General features: G+C 42.4%; 1 protein-coding gene across 1 annotated transcript; it reads left to right on the forward strand.

The window, feature by feature from the left end:
* The first annotated feature begins 650 nt into the window (after positions 1 to 650).
* On the forward strand, positions 651 to 15,621 carry LOC139702667 (sulfotransferase 2A1-like). Its single transcript, XM_071604257.1, has 6 exons — positions 651 to 786; positions 1,837 to 2,045; positions 8,288 to 8,414; positions 11,662 to 11,756; positions 13,440 to 13,617; positions 15,509 to 15,621. The coding sequence occupies exons 1-6, from the start codon at positions 651 to 653 to the stop codon at positions 15,619 to 15,621; spliced, it is 858 nt and encodes a 285-aa protein (XP_071460358.1).
* Positions 15,622 to 17,004: the final 1,383 nt, after the last annotated feature.

Here is a 17,004-nt window from a genome sequence, read left to right on the forward strand (position 1 = left end):
TCCCCTGGGCACTGAGAGTTCTCAACCAAAGAAGAAACAGAGCGTCGATGGATCTTTGATGTGATAGATATGAAGATTCCCTCATCTCAGTCCCTAAATCCTGACAGCATGCAACCCACTCCCACATGTGAATCAGAGGAAAGGGAGGACTGGACCCTGGAGTCCAGTGATAGTCCAGCCCTCTGTCTGCTGACTCTGAAGCAGGTTCTTGTCCTTTAGAGTCAAGAGTCTTCCATCCACAGTTCCACAAAGTCCTTCCAGGCTATTATTCTTACACTGTATCTATTGATTTCATGTAAAATTTCTATTATGAAAACTCTTCAAAACACATATAAACAAAAAAATGGCTTTCTTCAGGCCCCACACATTGCTCAGTGGGGTTATTTTGCAGCACTTGCCATGGGGTCCTGTCTATGAACTCATGCTCACATCCTGATCCTGTCATTCCCTGAATGATTCCTAAATTGCTCAATAAAAAGAAACTTTGATCACCAGTCACAATTTTGTTTAATCACCCAGTTAATTTGACAACAAGAAAAGTTAATGATTCTTTTGACTTTACTTCAAAGTCCAGCCTCCCAGTACCTCCCCCAACATCCAATGGTGGATACAGCTTGAACCCCTGCACCTCGCACAGAGAGCTCATCACCATGACAGATGGCTACTTGTGGTTTGAAGGGTTACCTTTCGCTGTGGTTGGTTTTAGCTATGAAGTTTTGAAAGAAGCATGTGCTCAGTTTGTGATAAAGGATGAAGACACAGTGTTGGTGACCTACCCCAAATCAGGTAAGGAAACAGGACAGGGACCATCAATGGGAAAGGCGATGGCTGCGTTTCTCGCTTACACAGCAGATGGATGGCCTGACCTCTCCATGCCAGTGAGCCCTGCTTTAGGGAAGAAGAGGCAGTGCCCCAGGCCACTTGCATCCAGACTAGGACAGAGTGACATAAGTGCTCAGCAGGGGTCGTCTGAGGTATTAGAGTGAGATATAGGAGTGAATCCTAAGCAGATTTGGGCATTTGTGTGGTGGCACGGAGAAGGGTGTGGAATAGGGTGACCTGTGAAGACCTACTGGTGAAATACCAGCTCAACAGGAAGGAAAAGTTGGAATGGAGGTCATGTGGTGGAGGGGTACTGTAGAGCAGGAGGGTCAGCGTGGACTTGAAATCAGAAAGAGCCTGGAAAATTCAAGGGACTGAAAGGACATGTGTCATGCACCTACAGGAGAAGGGCATGGAGCAGGATCACAGCAAACTGGGCGAGGATTGGGGCCAATGACCTTTGAAGGGACACGAGGTTGGAAAGTCAAGGGAAGTTGGGACATATTAGAAGGATCTCAGCCAAGAGCCAAGGGTTGCAAGCATCCAAATATCCACTGGTAATTTAAAGGGTAAACAAAATGTGGCGAGTTGATACAATGGAGTAAGATTCAGCCTTAACCAGGACACAGGCTGACTCCTTCTACAATATAGGTCAATACTGGGACTCATGCTAAGTGCAGTCTGATGGGCACAAAAGGACAAATAGTATAGGAATCCCTGGGGCAAAGTGTAGTCAAGTTCACAGAAACAGAGAGCCCCATGGTGGGTTCCAGGGCCTGAAAGATGGAATTAGTAGGGAAATGTTGTTAAGGAGCAGAGAGTTTCAGTTTTTCAGACAAAAAGCTTCTGGACATCTGCTGAGCAACAGCAGGAACATGCTGAACACTGCTCAGCACCACCCCATGGCATGCTTAAAATGGGCAGATGGTAAAGTGCATGTCATGTATTTTATCATAAGTTTTGTTCACAAGCCAGGTTGAAGTGAGTGACCATCACTTTTCCTTTTTTATCTAGGAACTAACTGGTTGGTTGAAATTCTCTGCCTGATTCACTCCCATGGTGATACCAAGTGGATTCGATCTGTGCCCACCTGGGAACGCTCACCCTGGATAGAGACAGATGTGGGTTACAAACTGTTAAATGAGAGAGAAGGTCCACGGCTCATGTCCTCTCACCTCCCCTTCCATCTCTTCCCTAAGTCTCTATTCACTTCCAAGGCCAAGGTCAGTGCCTAATGTTCAGCCCATGCTTTCCCCTTCCATGTGCCTAGGTCACCCTGCAGATCTTGCTGGGGTGTGTGCTCACTGGGTGGATTGGGTGAGACAGCCATTCCCAGATATTATTTAGGTTCATGTGGCCACAACCAGACCACTCTTTTTTTTTTATGTTTCTTTTTTTTTTGTTGTTTGTTTTTTTTTTTAATTTTTTATTGTTGGCTGTTCAAAACATTACATAGTTCTTGATATATCATATTTCACAATTTGATTCAAGTGGGTTATGAGCTCCCATTTTTACCCCATATACAGATTGCAGAATCACATCAGTTACACATCCATTGATTTACATATTGCCATACTAGTGTCTGTTGTATTCTGCTGCCTTTCCTATCCTCTACTATCCCCCCTCCCCTCCCCTCTTCTCTCTCTGCCCCCTCTACTGACATTCGTTTGTCCCCCTTGTATTATTTTTCCCCTTCCCCTCACTTCCTCTTGTATGTACTTTTGTATAACTCTGAGGGTCTCCTTCCATTTCCATGCATTTTCCCTTCTCTCTCCCTTTCCCTCCCACCTCTCATCCCTGTTTAATGTTAATCTTCTTCTCATGCTCTTCGACCCTACTCTGTTCTTAGTTACTCTCCTTATATCAAAGAAGACATTTGGCATTTGTTTTTTAGGGATTGGCTAGCTTCACTTAGCATAATCTGCTCTAATGCCATCCATTTCCCTGTAAATTCTATGATTTTGTCATTTTTTAATGCAGAGTAATACTCCATTGTGTATAAATGCCACATTTTTTTTATCCATTCATCCATTGAAGGGCATCTAGGTTGGTTCCACAGTCTAGCTATTGTGAATTGTGCTGCTATGAACATCGATGTAGCAGTGTCCCTGTAGCATGCTCTTTTTAGGTCTTTAGGGAATAGACCGAGAAGGGGAATAGCTGGGTCAAATGGTGGCTCCATTCCCAGCTTTCCAAGAAATCTCCATACTGCTTTCCAAATTGGCTGCACCAATTTGCAGTCCCACCAGCAATGTACAAGTGTACCCTTTTCCCCACATCCTCACCAGCACTTGTTGTTGTTTGACTTCATAATGGCTGCCAATCTAACTGGAGTGAGATGGTATCTTAGGGTGGTTTTGATTTGCATTTCTCTGACAGCTAGAGATGGTGAGCATTTTTTCATGTACTTGTTGATTGATTGTATGTCCTCCTCTGAGAAGTGTCTGTTCAGGTCCTTGGCCCATTTGTTGATTGGGTTGTTTGTTCTCTTATTGTCTAATTTTTTGAGTTCTTTGTATACTCTGGATATCAGGGCTCTATCTGAAGTGTGAGGAGTAAAGATTTGTTCCCAGGATGTAGGCTCCCTATTTACCTCTCTTATTGTTTCTTTTGCTGAGAAAAAACTTTTTAGTTTGAGTAAGTCCCATTTGTTGATTCTAGTTATTAACTTTTGTGCTATGGGTGTCCTATTGAGGAATTTGGAGCCCGACCCCACCGACTGTAGATCATAGCCAACTTTTTCTTCTATCAGACAGCGTGTCTCTGATTTGATATCAAGCTCCTTGATCCATCTTGAATTCACTTTTGTGCATGGCGAGAGAAAGGGATTCAGTTTCATTTTGTTGCATATGGATTTCCAGTTTTCCCAGCACCATTTGTTGAAGATGCTATCCTTCCTCCATTGCATGCTTTTAGCCCCTTTATCAAATATAAGGTAGTTGTAGTTTTGTGGATTGGTTTCTGTGTCCTCTATTCTGTACCATTGGTCCACCCGCCTGTTTTGGTACCAGTACCATGCTGTTTTTGTTACTATTGCTCTGTAGTATAGTTTGAAGTCTGGTATCGCTATACCGCCTGATTCACACTTCCTGCTTAGCATTGTTTTTGCTATTCTGGGTCTTTTATTTTTCCATATGAATTTCATGATTGCTTTCTCTATTTCTACAAGAAATGCCGTTGGGATTTTGATTGGCATTGCATTAAACCTATAGAGAAGTTTTGGTAATATCGCCATTTTGATGATGTTAGTTCTGCCTATCCATGAACAGGGTATATTTTTCCATCTTCTAAGATCTTCTTCTATTTCTCTCTTTAGGGTTCTGTAGTTTTCATTGTATAAGTCTTTCACCTCTTTTGTTAGGTTGATTCCCAAGTATTTTATTTTTTTTGAAGATATTGTGAATGGAGTGGTTGTCCTCATTTCCATTTCAGAGGATTTGTCGCTGATATACAGGAATGCCTTTGATTTATGCGTGTTGATTTTATATCCTGCCACTTTGCTGAATTCATTTATTAGCTCTAATAGTTTCTTTGTAGACCCTTTTGGGTCTGCTAGGTATAGAATCATGTCATCTGCAAATAGTGATAATTTAAGTTCTTCTTTTCCTATTTTGATGCCTTTAATTTCTTTCGTCTGTCTAATTGCTCTGGCCAGTGTTTCGAGAACTATGTTGAACAGAAGTGGTGAGAGAGGGCATCCCTGTCTTGTTCCAGATTTTAGAGGGAATGCCTTCGATTTTTCTCCATTCAGAATGATGCTAGCCTGAGGCTTAGCATAGATTGCTTTTACAATATTGAGGTATGTTCCTGTTATCCCTAGTTTTTCTAGAGTTTTGAACATAAAGGGTTGCTGTACTTTGTCGAATGCTTTTTCCGCATCTATCGAGATGATCATATGGTTCTTATTTTTAAGTCTATTGATGTGGTGAATAACATTTATTGATTTCCGTATATTGAACCAGCCTTGCATCCCAGGGATGAATCCTACTTGATCATGGTGCACAATTTTTTTGATATGTTTTTGTATCCGAGTGGCCAGAATTTTATTGAGGATTTTTGCATCTAGGTTCATTAGAGTTATTGGTCTGTAGTTTTCTTTCTTTGAAGTGTCTTTGTCTGGTTTAGGTATCAGGGTGATGTTGGCCTCGTAGAATGAATTTGGAAGTTCTCCCTCTTTTTCTATTTCCCGAAGTAGCTTGAAAAGTATTGGTATTAGTTCCTCTTTAAAGGTTTTGTAAAACTCTGCTGTATACCCATCCGGTCCTGGGCTTTTCTTAGTTGGTAGTCTTTTGATGGTTTCTTCTATTTCCTCAATTGATATTGGTCTGTTTAGGTTGTCTATATCCTCCTGACTTAATCTGGGCAGATCATATGACTTAAGAAATTTATCTATGCCTTCACTATCTTCTAATTTATTGGAGTATAAGGATTCAAAATAATTTTTGATTATCTTCTGTATTTCTGAAGTGTCTGTTGTGATATTGCCTCTTTCATCCCGTATGTTAGTGATTTGAGTTCTCTCTCTTCTTCTCTTCGCTTGCATGGCTAAGGGTCTGTCGATTTTGTTTATTTTTTCAAAGAACCAACTTTTAGTTTTGTCAATTTTTTCAATTGTTTCTTTTGTTTCGATTTCATTAATTTCAGCTCTGATTTTAATTATTTCTTGCCTTCTACTTCTTTTGCTGTTGTTTTGCTCTTCTTTTTCTAGGATTTTGAGATGAAGTATGAGATCATTTATTTGTTGGTTTTTTCTTTTTTTTAAGGAATGAACTCCAAGCAATGAATTTTCCTCTTAGAACTGCTTTCAATGTGTCCCATAGATTCCGATATGTTGTGTCTGTGTTTTCATTAATCTCTAAGAAATTTTTAATTTCCTCCTTGATGTCTTCTATGACCCATTGATCATTCAGTAACCTATTGTTCATTCTCCAAGTGATGTATTCTTTTTCCTTCCTTCTTTTATCGTTGATTTTCAGTTCCATTCCATTATGATCAGATAGGATGCATGGTATTATCTCTACTCCTTTATATTGTCTAAGAGTTTCCCTGTGACATAATATATGATCTATTTTTGAGAAGGATCCATGTGCTGCTGAGAAAAAAGTGTAACTGCTTGATGTTGGGTGGTATATTCTATATATGTCAATTAAGTCTAGGTTATTAATTGTGTTATTGAGTTCTATAGTTTCCTTATTCAACTTTTGTTTGGAAGATCTGTCCAGTGGTGATAGAGGTGTGTTGAAGTCTCCCATGATTATTGTATGGTGGTCTATTAGACTCTTGAACTTGAGAAGAGTTTGTTTGATGAACATAGCTGCACCATTGTTTGGGGCATATATATTTATGATTGTTATGTCTTGTTGGTGTATGGTTCCCTTGAGCAGTATGTAGTGTCCCTCTTTATCCCTTTTGATTAACTTTGGCTTGAAATCTATTTTATTTGATATGAGTATGGATACTCCTGCTTGTTTCCGAAGTCCATATGAGTGATATGATTTTCCCAACCTTTCACCTTCAGCCTATGTATGTCTTTTCCTATCAAATGCGTCTCCTGTAGGCAGCATATTGTTGGGTCTTGTTTTGTGATCCATTCTACTAGCCTGTGTCTCTTGATTGGTGAGTTTAAGCCATTAACATTTAGGGTTATTATTGAGATATGGGTTGTTCTTCCAGCCATATTTGTTTATTTATGTTACTAAACATGGTTTGTTTTCCACTTTGATTATTTTCCCCCCTTAGTGTCCTACCTCCCACTGTTGGTTTTCATTGTTATTTTCCATTTCCTCTTCCTGTAATGTTTTGCCAAGGATGTTTTGAAGAGATGGTTTTCTAGCTGCAAATTCTTTTAACTTTTGTTTATCGTGGAAGGTTTTAATTTCATCTTCCATCCTGAAGCTTAATTTCGCTGGAAACACAATTCTTGGTTGGAATCCATTTTCTTTCAGTGTTTGAAATATGTTATTCCAGGATCTTCTAGCTTTCAGAGTCTGTGTTGAAAGATCAGCTGTTATCCTGATTGGCTTACCCCTAAATGTGATTTGCTTCCTTTCTCTTGTAGCTTTTAAAATTCTCTCCTTATTCTGTATGTTGGGCATCTTCATTATAATGTGCCAGACCACTCTTGAGTGCAAGGATGTTGGACCATTCTGCAGATTAGCCTCACGTGAATTCAGGGGTAATACGACTGGCTCAAGTCAGAATCTTAGAAAACCACATTCCATGTGTAACCAGAATTATAACTGCATCTACACTAGAGTGTTCCTGCATACAGCTCTTACACATGTCCGCCAATCTCACTCAATAACAGCCTCCTGCCAGGTTCGAGGAGGCACCCAAGTCAGTGTTGCCCATATGTGGGGAGCAGAGCCTGCATACACTGATGAATGCTCACATCCAGGGGACTGCTAGGAGTCAGGGCTTGCGTCATTACCACGTCACTGTGCTCTGAGATCAGCAGCCTCTCCAGCCTCCCCATGGCTGATGGATGATCAGCACAGACAGTGGTTATCCAAGATCTTACATGCCAAAGACTATATTTAGGAAGATCCTTTCTTAAGGTTGACTTCTGATTTTTTTCATGTTTTAAGTTTAAATGATGCCAAGATCATAGAATGATAACCAAGTGTCTTGGAAATGTCACAAAGTGCCTAACAGTGAGGCTGCTCCAATAGACCCATTTGCATGTCTCCTGTTGGATTCCTTTAGCCTCTGCCTGAGGAAACTGAGGCCTGTAGCGACATAAGTCCTCCAATAACAACTCCAAGAAAGTTGGCGCAAATACAAAGTTAGTTTCTAATGATTAAGTACCACGTGGTGTATGTGTGTGTGTGTGTGTGTGTGTGTGTGTGTGTGTGTGTTTGCTAATCGTAAACAAGAGCCTCTTCATATGAACAAATGCCCACAGTAGGTCAACTATCATGCAGACCAGATGTACAACATTTCTATAATCCAGAAAGTCTCCGTCTACCATGAGTGCCCACCACCTGAGGGCAAACTCCCTAGACTTTCAGCCACAGATTACTTTTGCTTATTCCTGAATTTTCTATAAATGCTTGCATACTGTCTGAATGTCATACATGTGAGACTCATCAATGGTCTTGAGTGTGAGAATGCTGTATGTGCTATGAATCTGAATATTCCATAATTTATTAATCCAGTGTGCTGTTAGTGGTCATTGTGGGAAAGCACACACACCCCTCACCACTTACCAGCAGCTTCCCAGGAAGAGTAGACAAGCATCCCAGAAAGAAGAGACAAGGTCTTCCCCCTCTACTCCTGGCACATGACCATGTAATAGGAACGTTAAGATGTGTATTTGGTGAATGAACGCTATAATATTTTATTAAAGGAATCCATCTTGTTTAATAAAGATTAAGGAAGAACTGCCCAGGGAAAGATCAAGATCAAGGTGGGGAAATGACTGACTGAGACTGATTTTTCATTTTCGCATTTTCTCTAATTTAAGGTGATATATATCACGAGAAATCCCAAAGATGTTCTTGTGTCAGGTTATTATCATCTGTCTATGATGAAACTATGTAAGCAACCAGAGTCACTGGAACAGTATTTTCAATGGTTCATCCAAGGAAACGGTGAGTGTTCTTCACATACAGGTCTGTGTCCTCTATTCTGCTGGTCTTTCTCTTGTTTTTTGGTATATCTATTTTATTCTTCTTCTGCGTATTTTCCACATATGAGAGAAAGCAGACAACCCTTGACTCTGTGAGTCTGGCTTGTTTCAGTCAGCATGCTGGTCTCCAGTTCCATCCATTTTCCTCAAAGTGACATAATTTAGTCCTTCTTTATGATGAGTAAAATCCATTGTGTATGAACCACATTCTCTGTATCCATTCATCAGTGGACACCAAGGCTGGTCCCATAGCTCAGCTGCTGGGAGTTGAACTGCTATCCACCTGGGGGGCATCTGTTGCTATAGTGTGCTATCTTTGTTTTGATGGATCCCAAGGAGTTCTATGATTAGGGCACATGCTGGCTCCATTCCTAGTCTTTTGAGGAAACTTCAGACTGATATCCATGGTGTTGTACTAATCTCCAATCCCGATAGTGTGTATGTGCTCCTTTTCACTCAGTCCCTCCTAGTGTTTATTCCTATTTGTGTTCTTTATGATTGCCATTGTAACTGGAGAGAGACACGATCTCCATGTAGGTTCTATTTACTTTTCTCTTGTTGTTAAAGAAGTTGAAATTTTCTTCATACAATTGTAGGCCATTGTATTTCTTCTTTTGAGAAATGATTGTGATTTCCCATCTGTTGATTTGGTTATTTGGTTTTTGGTGTTAAGTTTTTTGGTCTTATCCCAATCAATAAATGGGCTAAGGAACCAAACAGGCACTTCTCATAAGATATACAATCAATCAACAAATACATGAAAAAAATGTTCAGCAAGTTGAGAAATGCAAATCAAAACTACTCTAAGATTTCATCTCACTCCAGTCATAATGTCAATTTTCAAAAATACAAGCAAGAAGAAGTGTGGTAGGAGGTGGTAAGGGGAAAAGGCAAACTCATACATTGCTGGTGGCACTGCAAATTGGTGCAACTACTCTGGAAAGCAGTATAGAGATTCCTTAGAAAACTTGGAATGGAACCATATTTGACCCATTTATTCCATTCCTTGGTTTTTACCCAGAGGACTTAAAATCATCAGACTATAGTGACACAGCCACATCAGTATTTATACCAGCTCAATTCACAATAGATAAACTTGGAAGCAACATAGATGCCCTTCAACAAATGAATGGATAAAGAAGCTGTGGCACTTATACACAATGGACTATTACTCCGCATTAATAGAGAATAAAATCATAGCATCTGCAGGTAAATGGATGGAGGTTTAGAATATCATGGTATGTAAAGTAAGCCAATCCTAAAAAAACAAAGGCCAAATGTTCTCTGTGATAAGTGGATCCTGAACCAAAAGGGACAAGGGCGGTGGTCAACGAAAGAATAGAGGAACTTTGATTGGGAAAAGCAGGGGAGGAGACATGAGGGCAGGAAAGACAGTGGAATGAGATGGACATCATTACCCTAAGTCCATGTGTGAGTGCAGACGTGGTGGGACTCTACTTCCTGCACAACCAGAGAAATGAAAAGTTGTGTTCCGTTTGTGTACAATGAATCAAAATGCATTCTACTGTATGTATAACTAATTAGAAGAAAGAAATAATAATAACAAACTTATTTTTGAGTTCTTTTTATGTTCTGCATGTTAATCTTCTGTAAGAAAAATTGGCTGGAAAAGGTTTTGCTCCCTTCTGTGAGCCCTATCTCTCTGTCTCATCTCCTCAATGTGCACAAGCTTTTCAACTTGAGCGTCTCCATTTATCAACTCCTGGCCTTTCCTGAACACTAGGAGTCTTACAGAAGTAACGCTTGCACCTACAGGTCGGAGGATAGGCACTATGATTTCCACTAGTAGTTTCGGTGTTTATGGTCTAATTCCTGTTTTTTGATCCACTTGGAGTTGATTTTTCTGCAGGATTTAGCTTCATTCTTCTACCTGTAGATGTTCAGTTTTCCAAGCACCATTTATTAAATAGGGTTTGTTTTCTCCAAAATTTGCTTTTCGTGTCTTTCTTGAGGATCATTTGACTCCATCTGTGTGGGTCTGTCTCTGAGTCTTCTATTCTAATCTACTGATCTCAGTGAATGTTTTGATATTAGCAAACTTTTTTGTTACTATACCTCTTCAGTATGACTTGAGACTGGTTAGACTTTAAAACATGATAACTTCAGCATTATTATTATTATTATTCTATGGCACTGGGGATTAGACCCAGGGCTCTGCAGGTGCTAGTCAAGTGCTCTATGACTGAGCCACATCCCCAGCCCCTTTTCATACTTTATCTAGAGAGAGGGCTTCCCTAAGTTGCTGAGGCTGGCTTTGAACTCTCGATCCTCCTGCCTCAGCCTCCTGAGTATCTGGGATATAGGCATGCACCATCACATTCCACTTCCTGGGTATTTGTTGAAACCTTTGTGAATGGAATTGCATTCTTGAATTCTTCCTCAGCAGATTCATTCTCGTGATGAAGAAAAGTGCTTGTTTATTAATGTTGATTTTTTTGTCTTGCTATTTTCCTCGATTGATCAGTTCTAGGAGTTTTTTGGGAAAGGTTCTTGGGTGTTCACAGCAGAGCCTCCTATCACCTGCGAACAGTGATAACGCGGCTTCTTTCTTTCCCACTGGTGAGGTTTTGATTCCCTTCTCTGCCAACACCTCTGGCTCGAGTCTCTAGAGCTCTGTTGAATGGCAGTGGTGAAAGTGGACATCCTTGTCTTGTTCCTGATATTAGGAGAGATGCTTCCAGATTTTCCCCATTTAGCATGATGTTGGCTTGGGGTTTGTCACACACAGCCCTCATGATGCTCAGCCAAGTTCCTCTGTCAAGGCCAATTCTATTGATGTGGTGAAATACATTTATGGATTTCCCTGTGTTGACCCAACCTTACATCCCTGGATGGAAATCAACATCTCTTGATGTACAATCCTAAAGTGTGAACACAACATGTCCTGAGTATAATCTTAATGCTGAATAGGATTTGCTGAAATTTTAATAAGCTGTTCTGTATCTATGTTCAGCAGGAATATTGGTCTGTTGTTTACTTACTTAATCTGTGTTTCCCAGTTGGGTATCAGTATGCTACTAGTTCCATAGAATGAATTCAGAAAAGGTCCCCTTCTCTATTGCATTACTTATTTTCAGCAGCATTTATCAATTATACGTGAATCAAGCTGTCAATATGTGTAGTGTGACACAGATGGCTCAGACCTGTTTTGACAGTGTGTAACCTGCACCCCTGTGCCTGCCCCACAGTGCCCTATGGATCATGGTTCGAGCACATTCGGGGCTGGATGTCCATGAGAGACAGGGAGAACGTCCTGCTGCTGAGTTATGAAGAGCTGCAGAAGGTGAGCGCCCTCTCATAGTCGGCACCTATAGCATCCCAACATCCTCTCTCTCCCCGATGTCCCTGGTCTTCAGGGTGTCCCCTTCATGTTTCCTGTCAAAGCATAGGCTGTGAAGGTCACTGAGAGGAGATGAACTTTGGCCTCCATTTTCCAGCTTCTGTGAGACCCTCCCTAAGTTCCAAGATCTTTCTTCATATCTTCCAAACTATTGAGTCTGGCATCATCTAAAGGGCCTTCTCACAAACCCAGAAGAGTGCCACGGCTTATGCCACCCCCTGGGCCTGCTCAGTTCTCTGCCTGCAGGACCTTGTCTGTTCCCAGAAACCTAGCCATCCGAAGGGGTGGGGCAGAAAGCACTAATCCCAGAGTTAGGTCCACCTTTCTGGATTCCCCCTTGACTGACAAAGTGACATGAATGTGAGGTGCCACTTTGGGTGACTATTGTGAGGGGTCAGGGGCTGGAGTAACAGGCAGGGCCTGTGGATGAGCTCAGCCCTGGTGGGTGGGTGCAGGGTACAGCTGGGAACAGCAATGACTTCCAGTGACCTGAGGCACAGGGTGGCAACCGTAGAGAAGAGTAACTAAGTATGTATTTCAAAATAGCAAATGGAGAGGATGTTGAATGTTCCCAACTAAATAAATACTCTCATCTGAGTTTGCAGATGTCCACTTACACTGACTGGATCGTCACACTTTGAGGAGGTACTTAGCCTAACGTTATTTTTCTGCCGGTGCAGAAAAAACTGCCCATGAACGGCACAGAGATGCACGGGGCTCTGTGGGAGGCTCACAGGTCCACACAGAATGGGAAGCTTTAAAATATTTAGAAGCTTTTTCAGAAGTGGTCAAAAATGAACAAAAAGTAAAGGAGTGAGCAGACCTTAGAAAACCCTTGTCCTGTGGGTGTGTCTTGGGGACAGAGAAGGTGCCACAGGCTCAGGCATCTGTTTCCCCTGGAGAAGGGACCCTGGTCACCTTCCTGCAGCTGCTTCCTGTTCTGCTGTGTCCTCAGCATGAGGCCGGTCCTCAGGGAGGAGCCTTGGTGCCATGTCAGCCACCTCAGCAGCAAGCTGCACACTGCCTGGGATTCTCCTCTCCAACCAACAGCATGTTCTTCCATTATTGGCACAGTTGGGTCTTCTTGTCACTCAGTGACTGGGGCTCCTGAAAACATGACTATAATAAAGGACTATGGTGCTGACAGGAGCTCTAGGTCTCCAAGGAAATACCTTCTTCTCATAATGACCTGTTCCCTTGCTGTGATCTCCCAGGAAAACCCATCCATAATCACGGGGTCAAGTTAAGGAGACATTGTAAATCCCTGTGTGTTATTAAGTGTCAGTCAAGGGACGCAGGATCACTTGGTGTGAGGATTAGCCTTTGGGGACTTTGTCTCGCTGCCTTATCTTGAAATCTCAGGCGTCTCCTTAGAAACCCCAGCCCCTGCCTTTGGGGTGTCCTGACTCAGCCTCCTGGGAAGCCCCTGTGATCTCCACATCACCACACACCTCACGCCCTCTGCTGGCCCTGTCTCTGCCTCCCTCCCCTGGCGTCCCCAGCTGGCTTCCCCCATCTGATGTCATTCCCCTCCTCTTCCTCCCACAGTCCTCCTAACACCCCTTCCCATCCTCCGAGTCCTGCTGTCCTGCCGTTCACAGCTTCCCTCTTCATGTTCACACGTAGGACCCAAGAAGCGCCATAGAGAGGATCTGTCAGTTCCTGGGAAAGAAGTTGAGTCCAGAAGAACTGGACTCCGTCCTCAAGAACAGCTCCTTCCAAGTCATGAAACAAAACAAGATGTCCAACTTTGAAACATTGCCTGAAGCTTTATTTACTAAGCCTTTCTTAATTACAAGAAAAGGTAAATGCCCTGGTTTCAGAATGGGTTAGACTACGTGGGCATTCCTGTGTTTACCCCCGGCACTGAGAATGCAGGTGTTGGGACATTTCAACTTGAATCCTTCATGGCCCAGAAAGCCTCTCGTGCCCTTCAGGAAAACTGTGTTCATGGGACTGGGATGGGCTGCAGGTACCTGGAGAAGGTTGACCCCTTCTTGGGGAGGAGGTGGGTCTGGAGATGGTGGTGTCTGGGCCACTCCACTGGTGACTTACCACAGAGCACTGCCCTAAAGAGAGAGATACACAAAGAAAGACACGACTGGAGAGAGTGGAGAGGAGGGCATTTGCTATGAGACATTGTAAGGCCTCCTTCCTGTGAGGAAAGACGAATCATGTCCCCACCCTTGGGTTCAGGCCTATTGAAAATGTCTACTCCAAGTAGTGGCAGGACCTGTTTTGCCATATTCCTCCAGTTCACATGGATCTGAAAGGGTGACCCATGGAATCAATATACTAAGTACTTCAAGGGATATTCAGGAGGTCAGGATTCCTGTCACCCAGTGAGCCTGGAACCCAGAGCCATAAAACAGAGATGGGGATGGGACTTGGGAAGGAGCCCAGGCCCAGCAGAAGAAATCAGTAAAGATTGTTCTACTAATGAAGATAACTATGAAAATGGGAGTCGTGTGTGGTATTAGGACAGCCATGACATATGACATAGGCTGCTACTTTATATTCATCTGAGTGTATTGTTTACATGCACATCTTACATTGGTTTAGCTATTGTTATTCTTTTATTAATTTATTAGATCAGTCTGCTATGTGAAAATTAATGTATATGATGCATAATGCTGTAATCACATAAGTAAAGGATAAGAATCATGTCCATATATTTAGCACCCATGTCACCACCACCACTGTCACTGGGTATCCCCTCCAGGGAGTTTTTAAAACCCTTGTCTGTAAAGCTAGTCTATTCCTCATTTTTTTATCAATCCTATCCAAAAATATTTATTGAGCATATACGGTATAATTCCTTTAAGCAGTAATTCTTAGGCAATTTGTGAAAATTATTTCATACCCTAATATGTTAGAAGTGCATACCTTATGCACATTCAAAAACTAAGTACACAGAATGTATCAGGTTTGATCATTGCTATGAACGAGGATGGAGATGTAGGGTTCTGAGCTGAGAGCCCACTGAGTCACTGCATTGGAGTAAACATTTGAGTGAGGCCAGTGGACAGAGGTGAAGGTGTCTGCTAGGACAGCACTCTGGGGTCAGGAGCAGGAAATGTAAACACCCTGAGGAGGGGGCAGCCTGGCAAGTCTGAAGCTGAAACAGAAGACTGTGTCATGGAGCCGAGAGAGCAAATGGGCAGTCCCAGGGATGGAGTCCCAACCAACAAGGACCCTACACCTGGAGCCTCAAAGCACCAGGGAACTTGGCTGAAGGAGAGTGGACGTCCTGGGAGACTCTGAGCCCCCAGGAACTGGAGCCACTGGATCTGGCAAGGGGTCAACATGGGTTCCATGTGCAGAAGGTATGATCACAGGGATTGGCCAAAGCAGAGAGACTAGGTGTGACCTGCTCTCATCACCCAGGTCTGAAATTTTGTCAGCTTGGGCCAAAGTGCTCAAAAAACAAGTGGTCAGACTTAGTTCCAGTCCAGATGTTCTGATTTATAGCCAGGATCGCTGCTTGTGGATTCTGTGCAGGATGGTTTGGGAGAGAAGGGCAGTCAGGACACACTTTCCAGACAGGTAGAAGGGGAAATGCACATGGTGTGCAGGCAGGAGAAGGCCTCACCAATGACCCAGGGGTCACTCTGCTGTCTTGACAGAGCAGGGAGGAGGTCTCCATCTTAAGACCTCTCCCTAGATCTGATCTGTGTCTACTTCATCTTTTCCAGGCATCTCTGGGGACTGGAAGAATCACCTCACAGTGGCCCAAGCTGAAGCCTTTGATAAAGTTTACCAGGAGAAGATGGCGGGTTTCCCCAAAGAGCTGTTCCCATGGGAGTAACCTCTAACAGGTCCATGATCTTCCATGGACACTGTGTGGTTTTCCTGTCCTGGGACATGCTCAGGACTGAGGGGTTCTTCACGTAAAAACCACTTTTCGGGAAAAGGGGGTGGGAGGATAGGATAACATAAAGAACCAATGAAATATAAGATAATTGAGAAGCAAAAGGAATTCTAGTTGGTTAGAGTAGGAGAATGGAGGGGGAGGGGCATGTGGGGAAGGGGGATCAGGAAGGGAAATAGACTTCCACACATGGGTGGGTTTCTCTGCATGAGCCCATCTCCTATGTGAACCTACAAAGCTCTGGCAGAATTTAAAACCTGTTTCTTCATTCTGAGCCTGTATTTGGCTTCTCTCATCACTTGCTTGTAAAAATGACTGGAATTTCCCTATTCACTTTGTCACATCCTGGCATTTAAAAAAATCATGTATAATTTTAAACAGAAGCCTACCAATGTAAGATGAATATCACCCACAATTGTCTCTCATTCTTAAAACAAGAAATACAATGTAGCAGCACCTAGGGTTCCTTTTCTTTACGTGCATCTCCAGATTGTGTTGTGATGAGGATCTGGAGGAGTTTGATTTTCAGACTAGTTTATTCTCCTTCCTGGTGGTGTTTACATCATAAGTAACAATTTCTCTGTTTGGGACTTTTCAAACATACATCAATGGTGAGAGAAATGATATAGTCTGAGTTCTCATTTCTACTCAGCATTTACCACATGGTTTTATCTGAGCTGAGGTGTAATGAGTGGTTAGGAATTGACTGAGACTTGGGACACAGTTTCCTGTTCTCCTATAAGTGACCCTGGGTTTTCCCCTCACCAATTTCCCCATATTTAAAGCACTATTTGGCAAGCATGACACAACCAAAGGTACGAGTTTTCTAGGATACATTTAGAACTGAACTGGACTGTTCACTCATTGGCCCCTGGTAGGTGTTAGGAAATTTTTCTCCATAATCTTGTAATGAAGGTAAAGTCCAAATAAACTCTACCTCTGGACTGCTTTTAGTTCAATGTACAATTCACTAAATTTGGAGGTCATGCAGCAGAGCTATGTAGTATTAGTCTCCTGCACCTTACTCCTCAGTCTATACTCAAAGGTCTTGAAATCTACATAAGATAGTGACAAACCACATCAATGTTCAAGGTCACCATGACAGAGTCCCTGAATTTTCTATCAAACCAAACGTAATCTAAGCACAATAATTGTATTTTATTATGTTTTTTTCAGAGCAATTTGTAAATCCCACCCCCCACCTGTGAACACAAAGGCATTGGTAAGGGTTATCCCACCGCCCACCAACAAGGCTTTTCACATTGTTATCAGTGCGGCAGAGCTGGGCAACTGGACATCTCAGGCATCATTTCCAGCAAG

Source organism: Marmota flaviventris, chromosome 18 (assembly GCF_047511675.1).
Source record: "Marmota flaviventris isolate mMarFla1 chromosome 18, mMarFla1.hap1, whole genome shotgun sequence".
NCBI classification, from domain to species: domain Eukaryota; kingdom Metazoa; phylum Chordata; class Mammalia; order Rodentia; family Sciuridae; genus Marmota; species Marmota flaviventris.

Bases quoted from the DNA above. Each gene is read 5' to 3' on its own strand.
- LOC139702667 (XM_071604257.1), top strand. From the start codon at position 651: ATGACAGATGGCTACTTGTGGTTTGAAGGGTTACCTTTCGCTGTGGTT. The intron at 787-1,836 runs GTAAGGAAACAG...TTTTTTATCTAG, and splicing joins GGTGACCTACCCCAAATCAG to GAACTAACTGGTTGGTTGAA. The intron at 2,046-8,287 runs GTCAGTGCCTAA...CTCTAATTTAAG, and splicing joins TATTCACTTCCAAGGCCAAG to GTGATATATATCACGAGAAA.